This window comes from Bubalus kerabau, chromosome 1, assembly GCF_029407905.1.
Source record: "Bubalus kerabau isolate K-KA32 ecotype Philippines breed swamp buffalo chromosome 1, PCC_UOA_SB_1v2, whole genome shotgun sequence".
NCBI classification, from domain to species: Eukaryota; Metazoa; Chordata; class Mammalia; order Artiodactyla; family Bovidae; genus Bubalus; species Bubalus kerabau.
The window spans coordinates 52,203,192-52,231,100 of record NC_073624.1 but is presented as its reverse complement, the minus strand read 5'-3'; the positions used below and the strand labels follow the sequence as shown (position 1 = coordinate 52,231,100).

Here is a 27,909-nt window from a genome sequence, read left to right as displayed (position 1 = left end):
ACATGGTGGAAATTTCTATCCCATGAGGTAGACTGTGAAGCTCAGATCAGGTTCTCTGTGTCAGGGTGCCCTGTAAACTTCAAGGATTATGTGCCTTTTGACAACCAACGTGGTCGGCTCTTCTTGCCAGGCCAGTGTATGTTCGCGAAGCACTGCTCTGAGTCTTGGACTGGCCTGGATGTGCCGCGCCCCCAGTGCAGCTGCTTCCTAGTTGTCATTTGCTGCTGCTGCAAAGGGAAGCAAGATTTCCTCCTGGGAAACCCAGTAACCATTTAAGGCTCTGCTCAACCTCATTTTAGGAACTTGAGAAAGTCACTTCAAATTGGTTTCTAAATCTCTGATCTGAAGTGGGGAGGCATGAAGATTGGCCTCTAAGGAATGTGGGTTAAACCCCCTGTAAGATGAAAAATCGATGAGGCATCCTCCTTCCTACCCATGATCCCAGATGAGTCAGGTGAAAGGATGCTTTGCAGCCCAGGAGCCTATGCTCACAGTCATCTATTAATCCTGTTGGACACTTAGAGCAAGGCTGGTCCTTCCTAAAAGGTCAGATGGTTTTTATGGATCAAGTATGAGGCAGGTGGGAACAGGAGGTTATCCAAGTGTGAATTGAGCTCTGCTTCTCCAGTGTCCCAGAGCACAGCGCCAATACTGCTGTGCTGATCACAGTATGAGAACTTTTGTTTTTCATAACAATAAATATAGATATTAAGACATATCACATCATATTGTCCTGAGTTTTAATTTATGACTTTTCCACACATGTAAAAACTCACATAGTATCTGGCACATAGCAGGAACTTACTGTTGTTTTTCAAAAAAAATAATGCTTTCAACAACATATTTATTGCACTATATCTGTGCACCCAGGCAGAGTGCCAGCTCCTGGGCACAGGTGAACAAAAATGACAGGGTCCCAGCAATCATGAGCTGATGGAGGAGCATCCGCTTTGTTTTTTTGATGGCAACTAGAGGGCAGAAACCAGTCTTATTCATGTTTATATCAGACTCACTTGACTACAGCTTCTTGATCTACATGGGACAAAATACATTTTTGTTGAATTTTTCTTTATTTGGAAAATTGCCTTTGATGTGTTGTCCTTTTTATGCTGTATGTGGTAGAAAAGAAAGCGATTAGGAAATTCTATAGACATGTGGATATATCTCCTTACACAGTGTGCATTTTTTTATATCATTCATGTCAATAACATAATGTTCGTTGAAGCCAGTCTATAGGAAAAACTTTATACCAGGCACTAGTGGAGAGTCAAGAGAAATAAAATAAAATGGACTGCGTTCTTAAGATGTTTAAGTTCTGAACTGAGGAGCTTGTTATGTAAAACAAAGGCTTGCAAAGAAACATGTAAATGAACTTAGCAAAAATTGTAATATATAAGTTGAGTTTTAGCACAAGTTGTAATACAAGGCAGACTGTGATCATTGTTGCAATACTGGCAATGTGTTCTGGAGACCGTATGGGATATGGGATAAGGAGAGCTCAGAGCACACTTGGAAAGACAGCACTGTGGTTATGACCTGAGTGTGAATGCTGATCCTCCTCTTACTAGCTGGATGACTTTGGACAAGTCATCTAATCTTTCTGAGCCTTAGTTTCCTGCTCTCTAAAATGGGCATATTGATAGAACCTGTCTTGTAGGGCTGTTATGAGGATTATGTATGATGGTGTACCAAATGCATTTACATAATGCTTGACCCATAAGAGCTCAGAATATGGTGGCCTTTGTTAAGCCCCTTAATCTACAAATGAGGGCTTTCCAGGTGGCTCAGTGGTAAAGAACACATTTGCCCATGCTGGAAACACAGGAGAGGAGGATTTGACCCTTGGGTTGGGAAGATCCCCTGGAGGAAGGAATGGCAACCCACTCCAGTATTCGTACCTGGGAAATCCCATGGACAGAGGAGCCTGGCAGGACAGAGGAGCCTACAGTCCAACAAAGAGTTGGACATGACTGAGCATGGACACACACACAATCTACAAATGAATAAGATAGATGAATGCAGTGTTTCATTAAACATTCAATATGCCTGTCATTCTGGTTGATTAATTCTTGATCTTTGTAAAACCATAACCCATTAGTAATAGTTTTAAAGTGTGTAATGTTACCTTCAGGTGACCTGAATAGAGGCCTTTCAGTCCTGTGGAGCAACCTGGCTATGGGACACGAGTTGCAGATGGCACTATTAAGGGTCCCCCTAGGGAGGAAGACAAAGCTCAAAAAGCACCTGTGACTCCAAGGCCTGTGGCCTCTATAAATTTTTCAGAATGTTGCGTTCATACAGTCTGGAATGCAAGACCTTTGAACGCTCTGGAAACCCCCATGTCTAGAACAACAGAGGTGATGGTTCTGCCAGACCTGGCACAGCTTAGACCCCATCTGAACCCTCAGAGCTCACTGAGCCCCTCATGTTCAAACAGACATTGATTAAATAGAAGATGCCAGAAGCAGGAGAACTGGATGGCTAAAAAGTAGAGGAACAATTTCTCCCAAGAAAGTGCTGAAACAAGTGGGGTCCATTTTGACTAGAAAAAAATGAAGATGTGTGGCTTCCTCCTGTATCTGACATGTGCCTCAGAGACCAGACCTACTCTGCGCTGCTCCAGGGAGCAGAGCTGGGCAGCGGAGTGGACACAAGCTTAAGCCATGGGTCAGAGAGGTCTGAGTGGGGGCAATGGATGGGGGAAAGGAGTACTTGGTGAGATTTCTTCTCTCTCCCCTCTCTCCCTCCTGTAGCCTTGCTTTCATCTCTCTCCAGGGTTGGAGTTGGGCAGTGTGGGGGAGAGGGACTGCCCTCAGGACAGCTCTTACTTGACTTGAACTCTTGTGAACAGTTGTTGCATCTCTTGACCCACCTGGTGTTGCAGTGAGCTCTCAGAGAGGGTTCCCCCTTCCAATGGCTGGGGATTATCATCTGCAAGAATAGGCCCCTTTGCGGAATGACAATGATGATAACAAGCCTGATTCTGGCACAGGCAAATGGGTGAGGGTGTTCCCTTCTACTGACGAAGGAGAGTGGCGGAGTATTTGTGAATGTGTGTGCCCACACACATGTGAGAGTGAGTAGGTGTGCATACCTAGCTAGGGAGACCAAGAGCTGGCCTCGAACAATAGAAATGGATTTTGGTGGTATGGTTAGGTGGAGGGAGGGACTGCAAATTTCATGAGACGCCATCTGACATCAGCCACGGCTGTTGCCAGGGAAAATGTGCCAGGACTTGAAAGGGTTAAAAGATCTGAGTAGAGACATTCTGGAGAATTCTGAAAAGAATTCTGGAGATTTGTATCCAGATGTGGTTTTGCATAAGATGTGATGACAAATACCCACCCTGTGTCATCACAGCTTTGAAACCATTGCAAGCTGTTTGTTTCTACATTGTACGTTTGCTATCTGGAAGGGGGTAGCGTTTTAATGCTTTGAATCTCTCAGCTACTCCCTGTTTCCTTAGAAATACCAGATTTCCATATCCTCTTAACAAGCTGGTGCCTGTTCCACTCCTTGGATATTTCTCTGCTACAATTGTGGAAGCAGCTTTTAAAAAAGCAGTTTGTTGAAACATACAATACACACCAAAACCCCAACATTTCTCTCTGCTCTTGGCACTTGCTTTCCCCTCACTACATTGCTCAGGAGCCAGTGTTAGCGTGGTTTCCTTTAACAATATGTTACTAAGTAATGAACTTTTCCTTGGCTCTTTGAATTATGAGACGTCACATTACTCGATTAAGCTTCAGTTGCTCTCTAGGGAAACTGGAGATGAAAATCCTTACTTCAGAGAGTTGTGGTCAGAATTCAATGAAGTATGTTAATATTAAAATAGGGGTTCAGTAAATGCCAGCTCCCATATTATAAAGAAGGCAGCAGGAGACAGCACTGTTCAAAAGCACGCATTCATAGGTGTAATCAGTTCTGCTCTAACACTAATATGCATCCCCCCGAGTTATCACCATTCTACAAAACTGCACAACAAAAAGCACAGCATTCACTGGAATAATAAACTAGGGGCACAACGCTTAAAAACTTTGTCAGTGACGCATAGCCAAAAAGATAGGACCCTAATAAAAAGGATAGCACAGTTTTACACATGTTAAATGGTTAAGAGGCATATAAATACAATAAGTATGGCACTTGACCTTGAAAAAGACTTGAAATTTACTTTTGGAAGTGGACTTTGGTAGGGCCACAGCTTGTGTGTTATTGTGAAATGTGGTGGAATGTGGTCTATCTGTGGCTCATAACTCATGCCGTAAACTTGAGTAGCTGGTAGATGTTTGAGGTGTGAGCACGTGTGTCTTTTGCATAATCCTAAAGGGCTCAGGTGATGGACAGGGAGGCCTGGTGTGCTGCGATTCATGGGGTCGCAAAGAGTCGGACACGACTGAGCGACTGAACTGAACTGAACAGGGCTCAGTTCAGCTATGTGCAGTATCTGCATTCACTTAATGTTTTCTAAGAAAGAAATCAAGCATAAGCAAACAGAAAATTGTGCTAGGCACAAATGGTTCCCTAATGTATCACTTGCATTGCACACATTTGTGGTTTCAAAACAAACATTGTAGCAGAACTGATGTCCTTAGCTGATGCTGTTGAATGAATGAATGAACCGATAGTGGATTCTCTAGATCATAGAAAAAGCATTATGCTACTTCATGGAAAGTACATTTGTATTGTTTGGAATTGGATTTTTAAAAAAAAATTCCTATGGTCTTTGGGTTTTAAAACTAATGGAGGGACTTCCCTGGTGGTCCAAGGCTAAGATGCCGTGCTCCCAATGCAGGGGACCCGGGTTCCATCCCTGGTCAGCAAACTAGATCCCACACGACACAATTAAGAGTTCACATGCTGCAAGAAAGGCTGAAGATGCTGTATGCCACAGCTAAGGCCCACGGAGTCAGCTAAGTAAATTTAAATAAACAAAATAATAGGTAACTATTCCAGACCTTCTGAAGCCTCCTCTTGTGGGGACTTTCAGTCTGGGCCTGGAAGAGCCCCTTCAGGGGTCACTGACGGAGTAGGGGTGGAGGAAGCTGCAAGCTTCCCTGCCTTCCTCTTCAACCAGAACCTTCAGGGTTGTATCTGCTTTTCTTTTTGTTTTCTTTTGAACTAAGGGTTCTGCTTCTAATTCACAAGTCTCCAAACCATCAGTGATTCAGCTGACCAAATTTTGTTTTACAAACTAGTTCTCAGGAATATATTAATATCTTCATTTTGAAGAAAGATAATTCTCTGTGAACACTCAGTTGGTACTAATACTCCAAAATTAGTTGAATTTGGCCAAGAAATACTCAAGTGGGGCTTTGAATTACCATTTTGCCTCCAAGCTACTCAGCAAAATCTTATCAGCAATGGTGCATACTGGGCTTCATGTTAAATCCAACTCCAGTCTGGGCAGATCTCAGATGAAAGTTGATGGGCATTTAAATCTAGGGCATTGATGATGTTCCTGTCTCTTTGCAAACACCAACAGTGTGATTTTCTTTATTTTTCATTTTTAGAGAGCTGGATTGAAAGATGTCTCAACGAAAGTGAAAACAAGCGTTATTCCAACCACACATCTCTGGGGAATGTTTCTAATGATGAAAGTAAGTGCTTAAAACTCAATCTTCCATGATGTCCTGGCTATGGGCTGTGTTCTGATGAGGAATGGTGCGTGGGAATGCTAGACTAGGTCATGTTACCCGAAACAAGAGGCTCTCCAGCCATTTATGAAATACCCAAGCCTTCCTTATAATATCCTCCAGGAGGGAGTTCAATGCATTCAGATGGATGTGGAAACTGAGGCCGCAGCAAAAACTTGCCGTTTACACATTCTTATTGTCTGAGTCCCTAAAGATTCCATCTCAGTGATGCTCCAGTGGGAAAATGTGGACTTTGAATGGGAAAGGCCATTCTCCGTAGATACGGATTTAAAGGAGTGTGTCATGGGACTGTTGTTTTAAAGTCACAAATGTCTTTGGTGTTGGAAAGTAACGATTTTTCCTGCATCTTGAACTAGAGAATTGGAATTGATGGAAAGATATAAATTGCTGTGTTCGTTAATGTCAGGCTAGGGCTCCTGGGTACCTTATATTAAGAGCAGAAGACGACTTGGGACTTGTATTTGTCCCTAAAGCACTATAAAAAGGGGGCAGCTTATTATAAAGTCATTTCCAACAGGGACAGAATGTCTTTTTTAGTTGGTAAAGTGCATCTCCTTAGTTCAGTTTTCTCAGAGGTTCAGGGACTCTTCAGGGAAGATTTAGCCATACTGTTGTACGTCACGGTAGGTTTTCTTTTTCATTGCTGCATAGTACTCCCCTGTATGCTTCTATCACAGTGCATGCATCGATTTATATGTTGACGGATATTTAAACTGCTCCAAGTTTTCGACTGTTTAAGCATCTCTGAACATTTTTTTAATGTTTATTTTAATGTGGTAGAATATGCCTGATGTAGAATTTATCATTTTAACCATGTTAAGTATATAATTCAGTGGCTGTAAGTACTTCCACCTCGTTGTGCAACCATCACCACGATCCATCTCCAGAACTTTTTTCATCTCCCCAAACTAAAATTCTGTACCCATTATACAATAGCTCTCCATCCCCCTTTCCCCCTAGTCCCTAGCAATTACTACTCTACTTTCTGCTATTCTTTATGAATTTGACTAACTGTAAGAATCTCATATAAATGGAATCACATAGTATTTGTCCTTTTGTGACTGACTTATTTCACTTTGCATAATATTCATCCATGTTGTAGCATGTATCATAATTTGCTTCCTTTTTAAGGCTGAATGACACTCCACTGTATGTATATACACCACATTTTGTTTATCCATTGATGGACATTTGGGCTATTTCTATTTTTTGGCTAGTGTGAATAATGCTGCTATACACACAGGTGAACAAATAACTGGTTGAGTTCTGCTTTCACTCCTTTTGGATATATAACCAGAAGTGAAATTGCTGGATCATATGGTAATTCCATATTTACTATTTTGAGGCATTGCTGTATTTCCATGGTGAGTGCACATTCTCACCAGCAATGTGCTAGAGTTCCAATTTCTCAATATTCTTGCTAATGTTTGTTATTTTCTGGGTATTTTTTTTTTTTTTTTGGTAATAGTCATTCTAATGTATAAGGCAATATCTCATTGTGGTTTTGATTTATAGTTTCCTAATGATTAGTGATGTTGAGCATCTTTTCATGTACTAAGTGACTGTTTGTATTATGTATACTTTGGAGTAATTGCCTATTCAAGTCTTTCAGCCATTTTTGAAACATAAAGCTTGTGAACTTTGAAAATTTTATTTATTTATTTTTGGCTGTGCTGGGTCTTTGCTGCTGCATGCAGGCTTTCTCTAGCTGTGGCAAGCGGGGGCTATTCTCTAGCTGTGGTGGACAGGCTTCTTGTTGGGGTGGCTTCTCTTGTTGAAGAGCATATGGACTCCAGGGTGCACATGGGCTTCAGTAGCTGTGACCTATGGACTTAGTTCCCCCGGGGCATATGGAATCTTCCTGAACCAAGGATCAAACCTGTGTACCCTGTGTTGGCAGGCAGATTCTTAACCACTGAATCACCAAGGAAGTCCTTTTGATCATTTTTTAAAAATCAGATAGTTTATTTCTGTGGTTGTTGAATTGTAGGAACTTCCCTAATGATGAGTGATATTGAACATTTCTTTCATGTGCTTATTGATTATTTGTCTTATTCTTTGTAGAAATGTCTATTGAAGTCTCCCAACTGCTAGTTCTTTACATATTTTGTATATTAACCCACTATCAGATATTTGTGTTGCAAATATTTTTCTCCTGTTCTGTGGGTTGCATTTTACTCTGTTGATTATGCACTTTGATGCACAGTTTTCAATTTTAACGTAGTCTGATTTATCTAATTTTTCTTTTTCTTAAGTTTATTTTTAATTGAAGGATAATCGCTTTACAGTATTGCATTGGTTTCTATCAAACATCAATATGAATCAGCCATAGGTTTACCCATGTCCCCTTCCACTTGGACATCTATTTTTTCTTTTATCTGTGCTTTGGTGTCCATATTCAAGAAATCACTGCCAAATCCAATGTCATGATGGTTTTCCTTTGTTTTCTTCTGAAAGTTTTATAGTTTTAGCTCTTATGTATAGGTTTTTAATTCATTTTGAGTTAATTTTTGGTAACTTTTCACTTTTTCTTTTCTCAGTTTACATCTTTTTAAAATTTCATGTACTTCTGCTCTTACCTCTAGGTTTTCCTCCCTTGCACTTTCTTTGAGTTCAATTTTTTGCCTTTTTCTATTGTGAGACAGACACTTAGATCATTGATTTTCAATTTTTTCTAAGGTAGGCATTTAAAGTTATAAAAATTCCTCCAAGTACTACTTAACTGCATCACATAATTTTTCTGGTGTCATACGTGCATTATTATACAGTCAAACTTATTTTTTAATTCCTATTGTGATTTGTTCTTTTACCCATGATTTATTTAGAAATCTATTGCTTAATGTCTAAAAACTTGGGGATTTCCTAGTTGCCTTTCTACTAGGCAACTTTATATGTTTGCTGTTATAATTCCACCATGGTCACAGAACATATTCTGTATGACTTCAATGTTTAAAATTAGTAAGACTTGATTTTTGTCCAAACATATGTTCAGTTTGGCAAATGCTCACGTATGCTTGTAAGGAATGAGTATTCTGCCATATTTGGATGGAATATCCTACAGGTATCAATTAGATCAGGTTGTTAATCATGTTTTTCAGATGTTCCATATCCCTATAGATTTTGATGTTGTCTCTAAGGTACTGAGAGAGGTATTACAGTGTGATTACCTATCTTTTCAGTTTTGTTAATTCCTGCTTTACATATTTTAAAGTATTCATTTCTTAGAAATTTAGGATTGTTGAATCCTCTTGTTGAAATGATGTCCCTCCTTATACTGGGTTTCCCAGGTGGCTCAATGGTAAAGAATCCTCCTGCCAATGCAGGAGACACAGGAGACTTGGGTTCAATTCCTGGTCAGAAAAATCCCCTGGAGAAGGAAACAGCAATCCACTCCAATATTCTTGCCTGGAGACTCCCATGGACAGAGGAGCCTGGGGTGGGCTACAGTCCATGGGGTTGAAAAAGAGTCACACATGACTTAGTGACTAAACAGCAGCATCTCCTTATGTCTAGTAATACTTATTGCCTACATGTCTATTTTATTTGATGTTACTATAACTATACCAGCTTTCTTTTTTTTATTGGGATTGTTGTGGTATATCTTTGTCTTTTTATTTTCAACCTTTCTGAATTCAATATTAGGATTTTTATATAGTTTTAAAAAACCAGTCAGATTATCTTTAAGTGGAATATTCAGATCATTTAAATGTAATATAGTTACTTACATTGTTGAGCTTAAATCAGCAAACTTGCTATCTAGTTTTTATTTCTCCCATCTGACTTTATTTCTTTATTCCTCCCTTGTTCCTTTTTTTGGGGGAGGGATTAACACAGGTAAATACTTTAAAGTGTTTTTCTCTGCTAACTCTCCAACTAGATGTTCTTGTAGAGTGTTTCACTCAGGGATTGCATTCCGCACCCTTCCTTTCATGTCTGCCTCACATGAATCCTTCCCCCACTTCAAATACAGGGCATGAACGCTCTCACAGCCTGACCTAATTTAACACTTTTCCATCATCTGTGCCATTGCTTTAGTGTGTTTTACATCTACCTATGTTATAAGCCCTGTAAGACATTTTTATCATTGTCTTACATATTAGTCAATATTTATTGATGTTTATTCACACATTGACCCTTTCCAGGGCTCTTCATCCTTGTCAGCAAGTCCATGTTTCCATCTTGGATAACTTTTTTAGTTTCCTTCATAACTTTATTTATTTATTTAGGCTGCAATGTGCGGCATGTGGAATCTTTGCAGGATCCTAGTTCCCTGACCAGGGATCGAACCCATGACCTCTGCACTGAGAGCACAGAGTCTTAACCACTGGACACCAGGGAAGCTCAGGAATCATTACTTCTTTAACCCAAAGAAATTCCTTTACTATTTTTGGTAGGGCCATATAGAGTAGTGTAGATCAGGAAAACCATTGTTATTTCACCTTTATTTTTGAAAGATATTTTTGCTGAATATAGAATTCTAGTTTGGTAAGATTTTTATTTCCCTTTCAACCCTTTAAAGTTTTCATTGCATGGTTCTCTGGTTTCTAAAAGTTAGTCATCAGACTTACTTTTACTCATTTGAATGAGGTGTGTCTTTTTGTCTCAGACAAAAAGATATTTCTCTTTGTCTTTAGTTTACAGCAGTTTGTCTGTGATGTTCTACCCCAGGTTCAATCCCTGGTCTGGGAACTAGATCCTGCCTGCTGCAACTAAGATCTGGTACAGCCAAATAAATAAATAAATATTTAAAACATTTCTTACCTCTTAAAAAAAACTGTCTCTTCTGTAGGCCCCTGCTCTCAAAGAATTTTCATTCCAGAAGGGAAGCTAAGGCGCATGTTTGCATATTAGTAAGGCAAGGTTGTATGTGATAAATTCCACTTGAATTGTGCAACGTGTTCTACCTTGTCATACCAGGTATGTTCCTGGATTCCAGTATGACCTCACTGTAAGCTTGTTAGAAATGCAGAATCTCAGGCCTGCTCCAGACTGACTGAGGCACACTCTGCATTTTAACAACCCCCCAGGTGATTAGAATGCATGCTAAAGTTTGGGATCAGGCACACAGTTGGAAAATGACTAGGGAAGGCATCTTGAAGGAGGCGGCATTTGCGTTGGGTCTCCTAGGATCCATGTGGTTCCTTTAAGTAAAGGACTGGGAGGCAAAAACCCACAAGGCAGGTTTTGAACTTGAAGAGTGTTCCACACTGTCTTGAGCAGAGAGATGGAAGGGTCATGGGAACCAGGACTGGGGAGGAGAGTTTGGACCAAGTTGGTGAGGGACTTGGATTCCGACGAAGGGTTTGGAGCTGCATAGTTACGGTGCCACTGCAGGGGCTGAGTGGAGGTGTGTCAGACCCCAGTTTTCAGAAGGTGAGTCTGGTTCTCTGCAGGTGAATTGGAGCGAGGAAGACACTTCAGAGGCTCCCACCTGGCCCAGGTAAGGGGACGAGGCTGAAGCCCAGGGTGATATCAGTGGGACGGAGGGAACTGGACAGACTGGGGTGATGGGATGGGTCTGAAGAGCAGGAACCCAGTGGGATTTCTTGGGATTCCTGTTTCCCTCCGTGGGAAACAGAACAAGTGACTGCACAGCCCTGTAACCCTGATGGGCCCGTCTTCTAGGCCTCAGGTCGCCGTTTCCTTAGAGCTAAACCAAATGACTTCAGCCTCTATCTCAGATCCTGGGCAGATGTCTAGAGTTTTCCCTGTATCTCCAAGAGTTATCAGACTGTGTGTGTGTGAAAGTGTGTGAATGTGCGTGTGTGTGCGTGTGTGTGAGTGTGTGTGTGAGTGTGTATGAGTGACAGTCCATACAAAGTCCTGTTCCCTCTGCTCTTTGACAACTCCTAACAACTGTCAGACCCTTCGGCAGCTCCCTCCCACCTACCCCGTGCAACATCCGCTTCCCTTACCCTTCCTAACCCTTCACCAGCTCATTATCCTGGCGTTACTGACAGACCAGTGGTGAAGGGGGATATTTAAAGCACAGGGACAGGAAGAGTTGGAATTCAACAGCACGGTGGCATAGAACTGGGGTCACAGTGGGTCACCGTTTAATGCGACTCATCATTAACATTAAAATTCCATCGAATTCCAGGGCTAGAGAGGTGTAATTTACTTTTCTCTCCCCCGACTTGGCATGTCCAGTTATCATCCAGTTTGGTATTTTCTAACTCCATAAGAGAGAGTTCCAGAGAAATGTGGTTAAACTGGTCCACATTCCCATGGAGTTGTAGGCAAAAGCCCCCAGCCCCGCCAACAGCAGAAAGGCTCTGGGACAGCTCCTAGAGCAAGGACAGGGGCTTAGAGCCAGAGGTCTGGGGTGCAAGGCATGCCACAGAGAGTCCATCTAGGATGGCTTTTAAAGACTGGATTGCCCATGTGGGATGAACCCTGCAGGGTTAGTCCCAGCTGGGAACCTAGGTGCAGCCCTGCAGGCAGGCGTAGGAGGCCCAGTGCTTAGGTTATGATTTAAGACAACCTCCAACTCTTGCCCTTCCTCAGCCTCCATACCCATCATGGGCTGCCCTTTTTTTGTTTGTTTGTTTGTTTTTTTAAATATTTTCTTGAACGTTCCACATGGCATGTGGAATCTTAGTTCCCCAACCAGGGATTGAAACTTGCATTGGAAGCTCGGAGTCTTAACCACTGGGCTGCCAGGCAAGTGTCCCTACAGATTGTTGTTTCTGCCCCCTGAGTGTCTATCTGTCCTCTCCTTGTGGAGAATTAGGTAGTTCCTCCTTTGTGTATGAAGCCCACTGCCAAGCCCTTCTGCACCTCCACTTACTCCCTCCACAGCTGTCAGTCCCTGAGGGGAAAGGAGCATGTCTGATGGACTGGGCCTCACTTAATATAGAAGGCCTGGGGCATCATAAGTGCTTACTGAGTGCTTATTGCTGCTAAGTCGCTTCAGTCATGTCTGACTCTGTGCGACCCCATAGACGGAAGCCCACCAGGCTCCCCCATCCCTGGGATTCTCCAGGCAATAACACTGGAGTGGGTTGCAATTTCCCTCTCCAATGCATGAAAGTGAAAAGTGAAAGTGAAGTCGCTCAGTTGTGTCCGACTTCTAGCGACCCCATGGACTGCAGCCCACCAGGCTCCTCCATCCATGGGATTTTCTAGGCAAGAGTACTGGAGTGGGGTGAGTGCTTATTAAGTAATTGTTTTTAGCAAAGCAAAATACTGTACAGCCATGCTAGATTACAATCCATATCTATAATTTACTTTCAGCTTTTGGCACTCCAGGACCATTTTAACCATTTGAAGAGGTTCTTCCTTCTGATATTCCCTCCCCAATAGGATCTTTATGTCCCTCCCTGGTCTTCCCTTCTAAGCTTCCTAATGGGAAGCATATTTGTTTATTATGCATTCTTCAAGCATTTCCAATGTTTATTGTATATTCTTCCAGCATTTGATTTCTTTATGCAAACAAACATTCATATATACGTTCTTTTTTGCCATTTTCTCTTTTATTGCCACTTTCTTACACACAAAAAATAGCACCTTATATACACTTTGCTGTGACTAGCTTTTATTATAAGTCCTAGAGTGTAAGATCCCATGGACGGAGGAGCCTGATGGGCGCAGTCCATGGGGTCGCTAAGAGTTGGACATGACTGAGCGACTTCACTTTCACACATTGGAGAAGGCAATGGCAACCCACTCCAGTGTTCTTGCCTGGAGAATCCCAGGGACGGGGGAGCCTGGTGGGCTTCCGTCTATGGGGTCGCACAGAGTTGGACATGACTGAAGTGACTTAGCAGCAGCAGCAGAGTGTAAGAATGGAGAGAGCATTCTCATTCTTTTCTTTTTTTTAGTCTTCTTTTTCACAGCTGTGTAGTATTCCACTGTGATGTCATCTAGCTAACTAGAAGAGCACTGTGCTGTTTCCAACACTTTTGCTGTTATAGCCAAGTTGCAGTGACCAACCTTGTGCCTGGTCATTTCCCATGTGTCCAGGAGTAGTGGCAGTATCTGTTCACAGATGTGGGACTGCTGGATAAAGGACATGTAGGATTTCAGTGATTCTGTTAAATGTCTTTCCACATTGGGGGAGGTCATCATTTTGCATTCTCCCTGCAAGATAGGAGTCATCTCTTTCCCACAGCTTCACAGCAGAGTTTTGTGACTGTGGTTTGGATTTTTGCCAATCTGATAAGTGAGAAATGGCATTTTAGTGTACTGTTCATTTTCATTGAAATCGATTATCTTTTCACATTTCAGGAACATTTGCATTTTCCACCACTCATGTATCTTGGTCTTTTTCTTTTTGTTTTTTAAATATCTATCTATTTAATTTTGGCTGTGCTGGGTCTGCATTACTGCACGGGCTTTTTCTCTAGTTGTGGTGAGCAGGGGCCGCTCCCTAGTTGCAGTGCTCAGGCTTCTCACTGTGGTGGCTTCTCTTGTTGCAGAGCACAGGCTCTAGAACTTACAGACTTCATTAGTTGCGGCTCCCAGGCTCTACAGGACAGGCTCGAGAATTGTGGCCCACGGGGTTAGCTGTTCCATGGTATGTGGGATTTTCCCCCGTCAGGGATCGAACCTGTGTCTCCTGCATTGGCGGGCAGATTCTTCAACACTGAGCCACCAGGGAAGCCCTCCTTTTGGTTTTATTGGAGCTCTTTTTAATAAAAGAGGAGGGAGGTGAGACTGTTGTCTGTGGTATGATTGCAAGTTTCCCAAGAGAGTACTTACAGGGTGGGGGTTTTTTCCCCACTTAGAGACTTTAGATTTTTCTCATGTGGTAAAATTTCTCAAAATTTCCTCATATGACTTTGGGCTTTGTATCAACATTAGAAAGGCTCTTTCCTGCTCCAAGATTATGAAGGAATTTACCCAGAGGAGGTGAAAGGAAGCAGGTGTGGGCGCCTCTGAGCGGTGCTGCCAACATCACAGTCTTGTTTGGGACTTAGCCCCATTCCCACGGGGAGAAGGGTTTGCTGCCAGGGGCTGATGCGCATTGCCAAAGGCCTGGTCCAGGCACCCTGATCATCAGCTGGTGCTCTTTGGAGGGGCTGGAAGGGAAGTAGATAAGGGGGAACGAAATGTTTGGCAGCCCCATTTGTTCCCAACAGGTGAGGTCTGGCCAGGTGCAGCCTGATTAGTATAATGAAAGGAAATAGAATTAGAACTTTGAAGTGAAACTTGAGGCTTACATAAATTTGAACCTTTCCTGGGATTTGAAAAGAAGTAATTAATTTAGAAACGTTCTCCATCCATATTAAACGCTGCCACACCAGCTCTAGGCAAGAAATATTCTAAAATAGAGTTCCCAAATATTGTAAATTCAGCCAGCATAGAGGCAGAAGACAAATGATTAGGTAGGTAATATGTTCCCTAAAAGTCTTTAGTTCAGTTCTACAGGTTTGAAGGGAGAATGAGGCTCATAAGTGTTGGGGTTCAGGGAGGTTGGGGTGTCCCTTAGCCTGGGTCCCTCTCCTGGCTCCACTGTTAAACTGTATGACTTAAGGTAAAGCACTTTGCCTCTCTGAGCCTCAGTTTCTTCCTCTGTAAAAGGGGATAATAGTCATAATTAAACCTAACATTGACTAAGCACTAAGAATGTATCAAGTATTTGATGTTTCACATTCATTAAATTATTCACTGTCTCAGGAAGCTATGAAAATTAAATGCAGTAATGTGAAGAGCTTTGCCCAGTACCTGGCATGTTATAAGACCCCAGTGAACATTCCCTGATGAAAGTGAAAGTGTTATTTTCTCAGTTGTGTCCAACTCTGTGACTCCATGGACTGTAGCCTGCCAGTTCCCCTGCCCCTGGAATTCTCCAGTAAAGAATACTGCATAGCTATTTATCCAGGGGATCTTTATGACCCAAGGATCGAACCCATGTCTCCCACATTGCACACAGAATCTTTACTATGGGCCACCAGGGAAGCAGTACTGTTACTTTATATGCTTACTGCAATCAGATGGGTAGACTCAGCTTTTGATTGTGGTATTATCTTAGCCATTTATTCATTCCACAAATACCTTCCATGTATGGGTATTGGAGATACCATGGTGATTGTGGTCTGTGCCCGCAGAGCTTACAAACCCCCAAGGCAGATGCACTGATCAGCATGTAGTGATCGCACCCCGTGACAAGAGCTTTACTAGGGACCAGCCAGGGTGCTATGGAGCCCAGAGGACAGAGTGGATAACTGTCCCAGGTGCAGGACTAGCTAAACCCAGGCCTGTGGGCAGGACAGGGCAGGGCGGGTGCACAACTTCTCTGGAGGAGTAACAACTATAACTGTACCAGGGACCACTTAGTGCATACCTTGTGCCAGGAGTGGTTTAGTTAACTCTCACAATTAGTGCTTAGAATTGTTATTACCCCTATTTTACAAATAAGGAAACTAAGGCACCAAAAGTTTGTTTGAGGTCACACAGTCAGCAAGTGACAGAGCCAGGATCTGAGCCTGGGAATTTGACTGCCAAGTTAATATTAGGACATAGATCCAGGAAGGGGAGTAGAGGTGCTCACCACTGGGAAATGGACCAGGATTCCCAGGACGGGGATATTAGGAATTAAAACTGCAAAGTGGGAGCAGAATGGAGGGGCAGAGAGAAGACCAGGCACTGGGCAGCATCTCAGTGGGAGGAATTTTAAGCCGATGTTGCTCTCTGGCTTTGGTAGGACAAGCGATGTGGGCCTGGAGGGTGGATGGCCCAGCGTGGGCCATGAATGGCTCCAGGAACCTTGTCGGCTTGGAATTCTGCCTTACAGGGTGCATCTTATTTGGTTTGAAGCATTTCTGCCTGTTAAAATGAAGAGCTACTTGGCAAGGCTAATTCCAAAAGTCTCTATCAACCACGGCTATGTTCATTTTTCTAAAATGTGCTCTCCTGTCCTCTTTGCCTAGCTGGCTCCTGCTGCTCCTTCGGATCCCAAGCCTGGGCTTATACCCCTACTTGGTGCTGCCATAGCTTCTTGGGTCTGCCTTCTCAGCTCTTGCCCAAGACTTACGTTTTATTGGCTGACAGTTTGAGCTCAGGAGAGTCGAGACCATGTCTGTTTTTTCTCTCCCTTTAGCCCCTGGCATGGGGCTGGAACATACTCAATAAATATTTGATGAATGAGTACATTCTCCAGCACTTCTGGGGAATTAGGATTGAGAGCCATTAGATAAGAGGGCGATGCCTAAGTGTGACCCACACAGTCTTTGAGGAAAAGATGCTGGGAATGAAGTCCCCAGGGGTCTGGAGGGAAAGTGCCTGCAGAGGTTGGAGGCCTCTGTTTGATGACTGAGCCAAGGGTCCCTGTTGGCTCCAGGTAGACTAGTTCTTGTCTAAATGCTTTCAGTAGCCACCTCATGCCCATCATTGTGGGAAGTCCAGTCTCCATTCATGGGGTGCATGGCTTCCTACAAGTATTTCAGTCAGTTCAGTGGCTCAGTCATATCAGACTCTTTGCGACCCCATGGACTGCAGCACACCAGTGCTCCCTGTCCATCACCAACTCCCGGAGTTTACTCAAACTCATGTCCGTCAAGTCGGTGATGCCTTCCAGCCATCTCATCCTCTGTTGTCCCTTTCTCCTCCCTCCTTCAATCTTTCCCAGCATCAGGGTCTTTTCAAATGATTCATTTCTTCGCATCAGGTGGCCAAAGTGTTTCAGCCTCATGCAAAGCTTGGTTTCCTTACGTATAAAAGAATATAAAACAACTTCTTAACACTGTTTGGAGGACCAAAATAAGATAGCAAATGAAAAGCAGTGTACAGTGCCTGGTTTAAGTACTTAGCTGGTGAATGCTATCAGTATTTTTACAGTCCTCTTTTTAAATGTTTCTAGTATTTTATTTTTTATCATAGTTTGTGATATTTAATCCTCAAACAATCTTTGTGACATCAGTTATGATTTTCAAGTTTTAGGGGAGGGCCCTCCAACTTGGATGAGTCAAGTGACTGCTTAGGCTCTCACAGAGTTGAGGACAAAGTTGGAACTCAAACCCAGGTCTGCCTGCCCTCAAAGCCAATTCTCTTACCAGTGGTTGGTATTGGAAATGGGGCCTTAACAAAGTTTAGTCAGGGGAAAAAACCTGATACAATAGAGATAGGTAACCCCTGAATGGGCTTCCTAGATGGCTCAGTGGTAAAGAATCCGCCTGCTCCAGCACGAGACACAGGAGATGAGGGTTTGACCCATGTTTCAGGAAGATCCTCTGGAATAGGAAATGGCAACCCACTCCAGTATTCTTGCCTGGAAAATTCCATGGACAGAGAAGCCTGGTGGGCTACAATCCATGGGGTTGCAAAGAGTCAGACAGGACTGTGCAACTGAGCTTACATGCATCCCCTGAACAGGAAGCACTAGGGTATCATCCTGGTATGGGGAAATTTTCTGGCTCCAGACAATGGGCCACTTGCCTTTCCCCTCCCCCGTGCCTTTCTGCATTCTGCTTGCCCTCCCCCCAACTCCCCGGAGCACCCCCTCCCTCAGCTTCCCCCTCTCAAAATCTGACCTGTCCCTATAAGGGTGACTGAGAGAGACAGTGTACAAGTGTACAAGCACATACAAGGATGTGCTATGTGACCCTCACTTACCGTAAGTTAGGTGTGTTGTGTGTGTGCACTTGGGTGTAAAAGAGAACACCGAAAAAAGACTGGCAGTAGATAGGATGAAGAGTTGACAATAGTGTGTCCTATTGAGAGGCACTTGGGTTTCCAGAGATTTCCATTTTCCATGTATTTTCTAAATTAAAAAAAAAAATGTATTATTTTTGCAAACAGTAAACAAAGCTGTGTTTTAAATTCTGATCATCTCTTCAAGATCAGCTCGAATGCCACTTCCTCTTTGGAGCTGTGCTGTCCCCTGCTGTGTGTTTGCTGTGCAGGGTCCCTATTAGTGCGCTTGTGTTTGCCCCCCATAAATTTTCCCGAGCAGAGAGGCAGCCTCCCTTGCCTGCTTCCTGCAGTAGATTTCAGCTGAACAGAGACGCTCCAAGGCCTCAGAGCCAGAGCAGCCCAGGGCAGCCTTTGCCATGCAGCTCCTGCACTGACGTTTTCCAGCTCTTAGCTCTGAGTTCTACTCTCTGGTTGTGGATTCTCATTGTGGTGGCTTCTCTTATGGCAGAACATGGGCTCATGGCTCAGTAGTTGTGGTGCACGGGCTCAGTTGCCCCAAGGCACATGGGATCTCAGTTCCCAGACCACAGATCAAACCAGCGTCCTCCTCATTGCAAGGCGATTCTGAACCACTGGACCACCAGGGAAGTCCCTGAGTTCCTTTCACTCAGTCTTCCCTAGTACCTTTCAAGATAGGCATTATTATTATTACCGTCAGTTTAGAAACCAGAGATTGTCTTAAAGCTTGAAGGGGATTACCAGATGTCATAGCACTTCTCCAGCCCCCTTGCACCCCTTCACCTCTTGACCAGGACCTCAGCCACCTTGCTTCTCGGAAGGTGGCCTGATTTTTCAAATCCCCGTGGTTTTATCCCCTCACCTTCTCCACCCTACCTTTGACTTTATCTTACCTTCCTTGACATCTGTTCCCATCTCTGGCCCGGTCCAGGGTTCAGCTTACTTGTGGTTTCTCCTAGGAAGTCTCTCTTGATTGGCCCTGCTTTTTCATGCCATCTGGGTTGGCGGTATGCTCTCTGCCTACCCACATCACAGCATTTATCACTTCTTATTGAACCTGATTTCTCTCGCTACTGTTTGTTTGTCTCTTTCCCCAACCAGACTCTAGGACAAGAGCTTAATTTCTTTATCCTCAGTGTCTAGTTGGCATACATTAGATATATAATGAATTTTTGTTGAATTAATTAATAGGATCCCTTCAATAGCCCTTTAAAATGACTAGGTTTACAAATGAATAAAAAATAAAGCCCAGAGGTTGAGGGGTTTTTCTCAATCATGGCCAGTAAGGTTTTGAGTTGATTTTAGAATATAGATCTTTTGTGACCCACGTTGACTGATGTGCTGAAATTTTAAAAAGCAGAGAAAAAAAGCTACCCACTCCAGTGTTCTTGGGCGTCCCTGGTGGCTCAGCTGGTAAAGAATCCACCTGCAATGCGTGAGACCTGGGTTCAATCCCTGGGTTGGGAAGATCCCCTGGAGAAGGGAAAGGCTACCCACTCCAGTATGCTGGCCTGGAGAATTCCATGGACTGTATAGTTCATTGGGCCGCAAAGAATCAGACACAACTGAGTAACTTTCACTTTCAGAGAAAAAAATCCTGCCAATTCTAGGGGAAACAAAAATGTAAATCACGAGTCAGCACAAGCTGGACAGAGATATACTTAGGATGTTTATATATTTTTCCTTATTTAAAAAATGCAGTTGCTGTTGTTTTTTAACATAGCCTTCCTTTCAATTATTTACTTAGTGTAATTCTTAGGAGTTGAGTTGTGGGGCCAAGTGACTGAATATTTTAGATAGCTGTCAATATCACTGCAAAATTACTTACCAAACTATTGTACCAGTTACCACTACCTTCAGAGAAGTGTGACACTGTCAATTTGACCGTTTGCACCCTAGCTTTAGGGATTATTATTTTTAAAATTTTTGTTGTTCTCAGAGATATAAAGTTGTGCCTCATTGTTTTCTTTTTATTTCTTTGTGAACAGTTGAGGTTGAGTATTGTTCTTTGCATCTATTTACCTACGTTCTTATGAGACTCATATGTTCATGTTCCTTTTTGTGCTATTTTTTTAAGATTGTTGAAGACATTTGTGGAAGGCAGACTCAACTATTTAATTAAGTGCCAATGGGAGGCACTGGCTGGAGGGAACACAAAGATGACTAAGATACCATTCTGCTTTCTTCTTTTTTAAATTGAGAAGTGATTGACATACAAAACACTATATAAAGTTCCAGATGTATAATATAATAATTCGATACTTGTATATATTACAAAATGATGACCCCAGTAATCCAGTTAACATCCATCATCATACATAGTTACAGAATTTATTTTTCTTGTGATGAGAACTTTTAGGATTTACTCTCTTAGCAATGTTCAGAGAGTACTGTTAATTATAGTCACCATGCTGTACGTGACATGCCCACAACTTATTTATTTTATAACTGAAAGTATATACCTCTTGACTCCTTTCACCAGTTTCCCCCATCCCCTACCACAACCCATGGCAACCACCAGTCTATATCTGTTCTCTTTATTTATAAGTTTTTTGTTGTTCCACATATAAGTGAAATCATATAATATTTGTCTTTCTCTGACTTATTTCACTTAGTGTAATGCCCTCAAGGTCCATCACTATTGTTGCAAATTGCAAGATTTCATTCTTTTTATGGCTGAATAATATTCATGTATATATATGTGTAAACTATTTTCTTTATCCATTCATCTGTGAGTGGACGCTTAGGTTGTTTCCATATCTTAGCTATTGTAAATAGTGCTGCAATAGACGTGGGGTGCAGATATCTCTTCTTACTCGTGTTTTCATTGTCTTCAAATAAATACCCAAAATTGCTAGATCATGTGGTAGTTATATTTTGAATTTTTTGATGAACCTGCATACCGTTTTCGATAGTAGCTGCACCAATTTACAGTCCTACCAACAGTGCATGAGGATTCTCTTCTCTCCCCATCCTCACCAGCACTTGTTATTTCTTGTCTTTTTGATAACAGTCATCCTAAAAAATGTGAGGTGATCTCTCACTGTGGTTTTAATTTTCATTTCCCTGATGATTAATGATGTTGAGCATCTTTTCAAGTACCTATTGACCACGTATATATCTCTTGGAAAAAACATCTATTCAGATCTTCTGCCCATTTTTGAATCAGATTGTTTAGGGGTTGTTGAGTTCTTTATATATTCTGAATATTAACTCCTTGTCAGACATATGATTTGTAAATATTTTCTCACATTAGGTAGGCTGCCTTTTTTGTTGTTGCTGTTTCTCTTTGCTGTGCAGAAGATTTTTAGTTTGATGTAATCTCACTTGTCTATTTTTGCTTTTGTTGCCTTTCCTTTGGTATCAAATCCAAAAAAAACCATTGCCAAGTCCTATGTCAAGGTGCTTATTGCCTATGTTTTCTTCTAGGACATTTATAGTTTTAGACTTTACATTCAAGCCTTTAGTTGATTTTGAGTTAATTTTTTTATATGGTGTAAGATAGTGGTCCGGTTTAATTCTTTTGCATATTGCTATCCAGTTTTCCCAACATCATTTATTGAAGAGACTGTCCTTTTGCCATTGTGTGTTCTTGGCTCCTTTGTCACAAATTATTGACTGTGCATGTGAGTTTATTTCAGCCTCTGTTCTGTTCCATTTATCTGTGTCTGTTTTTATGCCAGTGTTCTACTGTTTTGATCACTATAACTTTGTAATTTAGTTTGAAATCAGGCATCCTTGCCCTCTTAAGTGGGATCTTCTTAAGCAAGATACTCAAGTCAGAGAGATGAATGTGGATATGTGTAGAAATAATAGTGTTGTACAGTTTGGATGGTTTTGGAGGCAGGGAAGTGAATAACCAATGAAAAGAGGTTTTATTAACACAGAAAATTGTATTATCTCACCAAACAAAGATGCAGGGATTTTTAGGGTTGGTTAATGAGAGGCATGGGGTCGCAAAGTGTCGGACATGACTGAGCGACTGAAATGAACTGAACTGAACTGAATGAGAGGCACAGCATGATATTCAGAATCCCCAGATTTTTCCCCTTTTCCTCTCTGACTTCCTTGGCATTGAATTTGTCCCCAGACTGCTCTTTTCCCAGTTGAAAGTTTGCTACCTCACTCCAGTTGTCATGTCCACTCACAGCCATGTTCAAAAGTAGGTCAGACCAGGGTATCTCTTCTGTTTCTTTCCCTCCCTTCCTCCCTTCCCCTTTCTCCCTCTTTTCTCCTTTCATTTCTTTTCTTTCCTTTTGTCCTTCCTCCATTCCTCCCTTTCTTCCTCTTTCCCTCTCTCTCTCTCCCTCTTTCTTTCAAAAGCAGACTCCCCCCCCTACAGTTTTGGAGACCAGAAATTTGAAATCAAGGCCCTTTTTACTTTTTGTTAGGAAAAAAAATTACTTTCCCAAAAGTTCCACAGGGCTTCTTCTTAATCTGATAGTCCAGATCACCATGTCACATGCCCCACCCAATCTACCAGGGTGTTAGAGGATATAAAATTACCATGATAGATTTAAGTTAACCAACATTCATGTCTCTAGGATTTGGAGGAGTGCAGTCTTACTATTCAGTGATGGAGATAGCTCTTCATACTGTAACATATTATATCAAATAAAAATACAAATTGATATAAGATTTTTCTGTAAAAGTCACTTTCTCCTTTTTTTCTTGTTAAAGTGTGATAAATCTCTTATGTTGAAAAAGCCAAAATGCCGTTGCTCTCAAAGCATCAACATTTGAGGACAGTGTAGTCTTTTGAAACTTGGGAGAGCTGAAACACCCATTGGTTTCCTACTGAAGTTTACTCCTTTTTCTTTTAACAGATGAGGAAAAAGAAAATAACAGAGCATCCAAGCCCCACTCCACTCCTGCTACTCTGCAATGGTAAGTTCCATTCTGAACAAGTTTTCTCTTGATGAGAAGCGCATATAACTGGTCTTCTTGCCAATAGCACAGCATATCAGTTGGAATGTCATAGTAACTTGACACCCAATAGCCCATATGCAATCAATTTAATTTGCAGGTGTGTAAAAAATACTCAACTTAGATATAGCCTGGAGATTTAAATTTTCATATTTATTTTATTTGGGAGTAGACTTATTTTCCCCACATCAAAACACTGACAAGGACTGGATTCCACATGGCTGTTATTGACTTGAATAGAATCTATTATTTTAATAAATAATGTTGCAGCCAATTATAAAGGCATAGGTCTGTTCTCCCTTACCAATGACCCCTCAATAAATTAATAATTAATTGCAACTATACTACAATTGACTTCCCTGGTGACTCAGAGAGTAAAGAATCTGCCTGCAGTGCAGGAGACACAGGTTCGATCCCTGGGTTGGGAAGATCCCCTGGAGGAGGAAATGGCAACCAACTCCAGTATTCTTGCCTGGGAAATCCCATGGGCAGAGGAACTTGGTGGGCTACAGTCCATAGGGTTATGAAAGAGCTGGACATAACTGAGCAACTAACACTTCATACTATAGTTATTTTTTGATATTAATAACATGAATACAAATTATCTACTTGAGTGGCTCTTCCCTTACTATTTGGAATTCCTGGACTTGATGTAACAGTTAATGATGTGGTTTAAGTGTTTGCATTCATGTTTGATACGTACAGGTAAATTCCCCTCTAAGAGCTTGACTTACAAATTATGTTCTGGCTTTGAACACCAAGGCTACAGGAACACCTGACGCTCACCCCTCAGAGGATTTTGTCAGTTAAGGGCTATTACTGCTTCTAGCAGTGCAGCCCACAAAGGCGAAGGAAGTGATTAATAAAGGGGAAGGAGAGAGAAAGGGATGAATCTACCGTGTGCCAGGCTACATGTTAGGCACTTTGTACAAGTGTCTCATTTCATTCTTACAATTCTGTCAAGTTGGTGTTGTTATGCCCATTTTACAGATGAGGAAAAGAAAGCTTAGGCAGTTAAATCATTTATCCAAAAACACACACAGCCATGAAGTGGCAAAGGCAGGAACCTGGCTGGATCACTTTAACTGCAAAGTCTTTGCTTCAGAAAAAGGGAACAGAAAAATCAGGAAAGATGGAGAGGCCAGATCAGAAAAGGAAGCAGATGGGTTTTAATGAGCAAATCATATTAGATTCTTTTGACGAATCCACCCACAGGTGAGAGGAAAACAATGTTGGGAGAAAGCATTCAGGAATGCAACTCAATCTTCTCCGACAAGAGTCTCAATAGTCAGCTTGTTTTGCTTCAAGGATAGCAAAGGTTGTTTTCAAGAGCTCCATTTCCAGTCTCTTGGCTTGTTTCCTTCAATTTGTCCCTACATTACTTTTCTCGCTGCATTTGCTGCTTTTTTGCTTTATTTAAAACTCTACTCTACTACTCTCTTCAAATCTCTCCCTATGCCCTTCCACCCAAATTATGGCCACACAAATTCCCACAATGCCAGTACATCGAGTGAAGGATCAACATAAAAGACTTCGGGAGTGAGAGTTTCTAGAAATGCTAGAAATCAGCAGACACTCTTGGTTTAATCATCTGAACACATTGTACATTTCAGAGTGAAGAATTTGAAAGGGACTAGAAGAAAATCACCTTGTTCACATCTGTTTTTCTGTGATCTTCTGACATTTGCCTGGCAACAGAGAGGCTGTCGATAGTGTAATCTCTTACATCAGACTGCATGCATGTGTGTTAAGTTGCTTCAGTCATGTCCAACTCTTTGCAGCTCTATGGACTGCAGCCCGCCAGGCTCCTCTGTCCATGGGATTCTCCAGGCATGAATACTGTAGTGGGTTGCCATGCCCTTCTCCAGGGGATATTCCTAACCCAGGGATCAAACCCTCATCTTTTACATATCCTTCATTAGCAGGGGGTTCTTTACCACTAGCACCACCTGGGAAGACTGCCAGGAATTAACTCCCAGCTGTGCTTTTCTGTGTGACCTTGGGCAAGGTCCTTCACCTTTCTGTGCCTCAGTCTACTCACCTGTAAAATGGGGATGGCAGTAGTATTTTCCTTATAATGTAGTCACAGAGAGTATGTACAGAGGGCTTGAACAGTGTCTGGAGAAGAGTGGGTGCTGGATAAACCTTAGCAACTGTGGATCACTCAGCAGACATCTTCCTTCTGAGTCCCACAAGGACATCCTGGAATAGGGCTTCTCTCCTTCCTGATATACTCATAGTCAGTTCTCCCACTGCACCTAAGTCTATACAAAATACTTATTTTTCTAAATAAAAGGTCCCATATGTCATTCCAGAAGAAATTTCATCTTCCAATTCACAAAGCCAGGCAGTGGATTTGTTTTTATAAAAAAAAAAAAAAAATCTGTTTTCAGAGCCAAATCAGGTTTGAAAATTTGTAAAATTTAGTCTTATTATTATCAAGAAGCATCAGGTTGTTCAAACCTCAAATTTTCCTCCAATCCCCTTTATTTTTTAAGATAGAATTTCAGTCATTCACTAAGTTAAGAAATATTAGCACCTACTGTTTGCTGGCCCCTATTCTAGGCTCTGAGAATGCAGTGGTGGATAAGACAGACCAAGAATAGGGGCTGATGAAAGAAAAATTTGGATAACAATTTAAAAAATTATTAATGATAAATAAATAAACAAGGAATATATTAGATAGAGATAAGCACAGAGTGAAGAATTAGAATTGCCTGAGATGATAGTATCTCAGAGGCTATTTTAGGTTGACTAGTGAGGGAAAGCTTCCTTGAAGCAGTGACATCTAAGTGGACATTATGTGACAAGAAGTCCTCACGACACCACAATAGTGTTAAAATCAGGGAAACGTTCTCAGTAGAGGGGACAGTGTGGGTCAGGTTCTCCCAGAGGTAGACCCTGAGCAGAACCGTGTGTGCAGGTGGTTTATTAGGTGGGTGCCCAGTATTGATACCACAAGGGTGTAAGGAGGGTTATCGGGCTGCAAGGGGGCTACGGCAATGGCTTTGGTGATCCCACAGGGAGTTCTGGGCTGGGGTGGCCCGTCAGAGATAAGCCCTTCAGAGACTAACTGAGGCGATGGATCTGGGCCTTTATTCCTGCACCTCACTCATCACAGCAGGTAGGCAGCCCCCAGGAACAGGGCTAAATTTGGGCGAGGCAGTTCCCTTCCAGTCCTGCTGAGGACGACTCCCCAGGAAAGCTTCAGCCTCAGCAGTCAATCTCTCGACAGTGGGGAAGGACGTCTCAGTCCTGAAAGGTAACCTCGGCATGCGCTGATGCACCGCTGCCTGTTCACTCTCTCCAGGGTGGAGTAGGCGGAGCTTGTTCAGGGAGTTGCAGAAGGTGGTCTGTGTGATGGGAGCTTAGCCAGTAAGGAAGACACTGATGACATGGGATAAGGAGGCAGGGAGGCTGTAAACAGTAGGGAAGAAGAAGCAAGGACATTTCTCTAAACTTAGGGACAGCTGTTGTTCAGTGGCTAAGTTGTGTCCAACTCTTTGCGATCCCATGGACTGCAGCACGCCAGGCTTTCCTGTCCTTCACCATCTCCCAGAGCTTGCTCAAACTCATGTCCATCGAGTCGGTGATGCCATTCAACCATCTTATCTTCTGTCGTCGCCTTCTCCTCCTGCCTTCAATCTTTCCCAGCATCAGGGTCTTCTCCAATGAGTTGGCTCTTCACATCAGGTGGCCAAACTACTGGAGTTTCAGCTTCAGCGTCAGTCATGCCAATGAATATTCAGGATTGATTCCTTTAGGATTGACTGGTTTGATCTCCTTGCTATCCAAGGGACTCTCAAGAGTCTTTTCCAAAAACACAGTTCAAAAGCATCAATTCTTCAGCACTCAGCCTTCTTTATGGTCCAACTCTCACATCGATACATGACTACTGGAAAAACAATAGCTTTGACTATTTGGACATTTGTCAGCAAAGTGATGTTTCTGTTTTTTAATATGCTGTCTAGGTTGGTCATAGCTTTTCTTGCAAGGAGCAAGTGTTTTTTAATTTCATGGCTGCAGTCACCGTCCACAGTGATTTTGGAGCCCGAGAAACTAAAGTCTGTCACTGTTTGCATTGTTTCCCCACCTATTTGCCATGAAGTGATGGGACAGTCATGCTCAAAACCATGGTGGAGGATATGTGACCTCTTACATCGAGTTCCACATGAGTATATTATTTTAGACTAGAGTTTCAGTATAAAACTTTGTCTCTCAGAAGGAACTGAAGACATCCTCCATTTACAAGGGAAAATGGCATAATTTATACTAGGTCCCCTTTCTGCTCTGGCTGCCAAGAAGTCCAGAGCTAAATCTGGTGTTTCTATACTTTCCAACCTCTTTCCTTTGTCTAATTTTCTTCTCATTTTTCTTATTTTGTTAGGTTTTTAGAAGAGGGCAGGATGCAAATAAATTCAACAAATACTCATTTACATTTGAATTTTAAATTCTTTACACAAAATGTATTTCCTTATTGAAAAACAAAAACATTACAGATGAGGTTAAAGTCTTTTCTTCATGTAGTTCCTTCCCTTGTCCTCCAAAGCAATGCTGTTACCAGTGAGAAATATGCATGTGTGTGGATGTTTGTGCATATATGCATACACATGTGTGTATATATGTGTGTGTGTGTGTGTACTGTCCCTTACCTATGCATTTACATGCATATGTACTGATAGGATGGACTTTCCTGGTGGATCAGATGATAAAGAATCTGCCTCCAATGCAG

At 42.2% G+C, this 27,909-nt stretch overlaps 1 protein-coding gene across 1 annotated transcript in view; it reads left to right on the top strand.

Moving 5' to 3' along the window:
• Nucleotides 1-27,909, top strand: part of RFX4 (regulatory factor X4) — a 151,822-nt gene that overhangs the window by 4,398 nt on the left and 119,515 nt on the right. The window contains exons 2-3 of the mRNA XM_055574864.1: nt 5,514-5,600; nt 23,078-23,138. Coding sequence (XP_055430839.1) covers nt 5,514-5,600; nt 23,078-23,138 — 148 coding nt within the window. The remainder of the gene's footprint in view (nt 1-5,513; nt 5,601-23,077; nt 23,139-27,909) is intronic.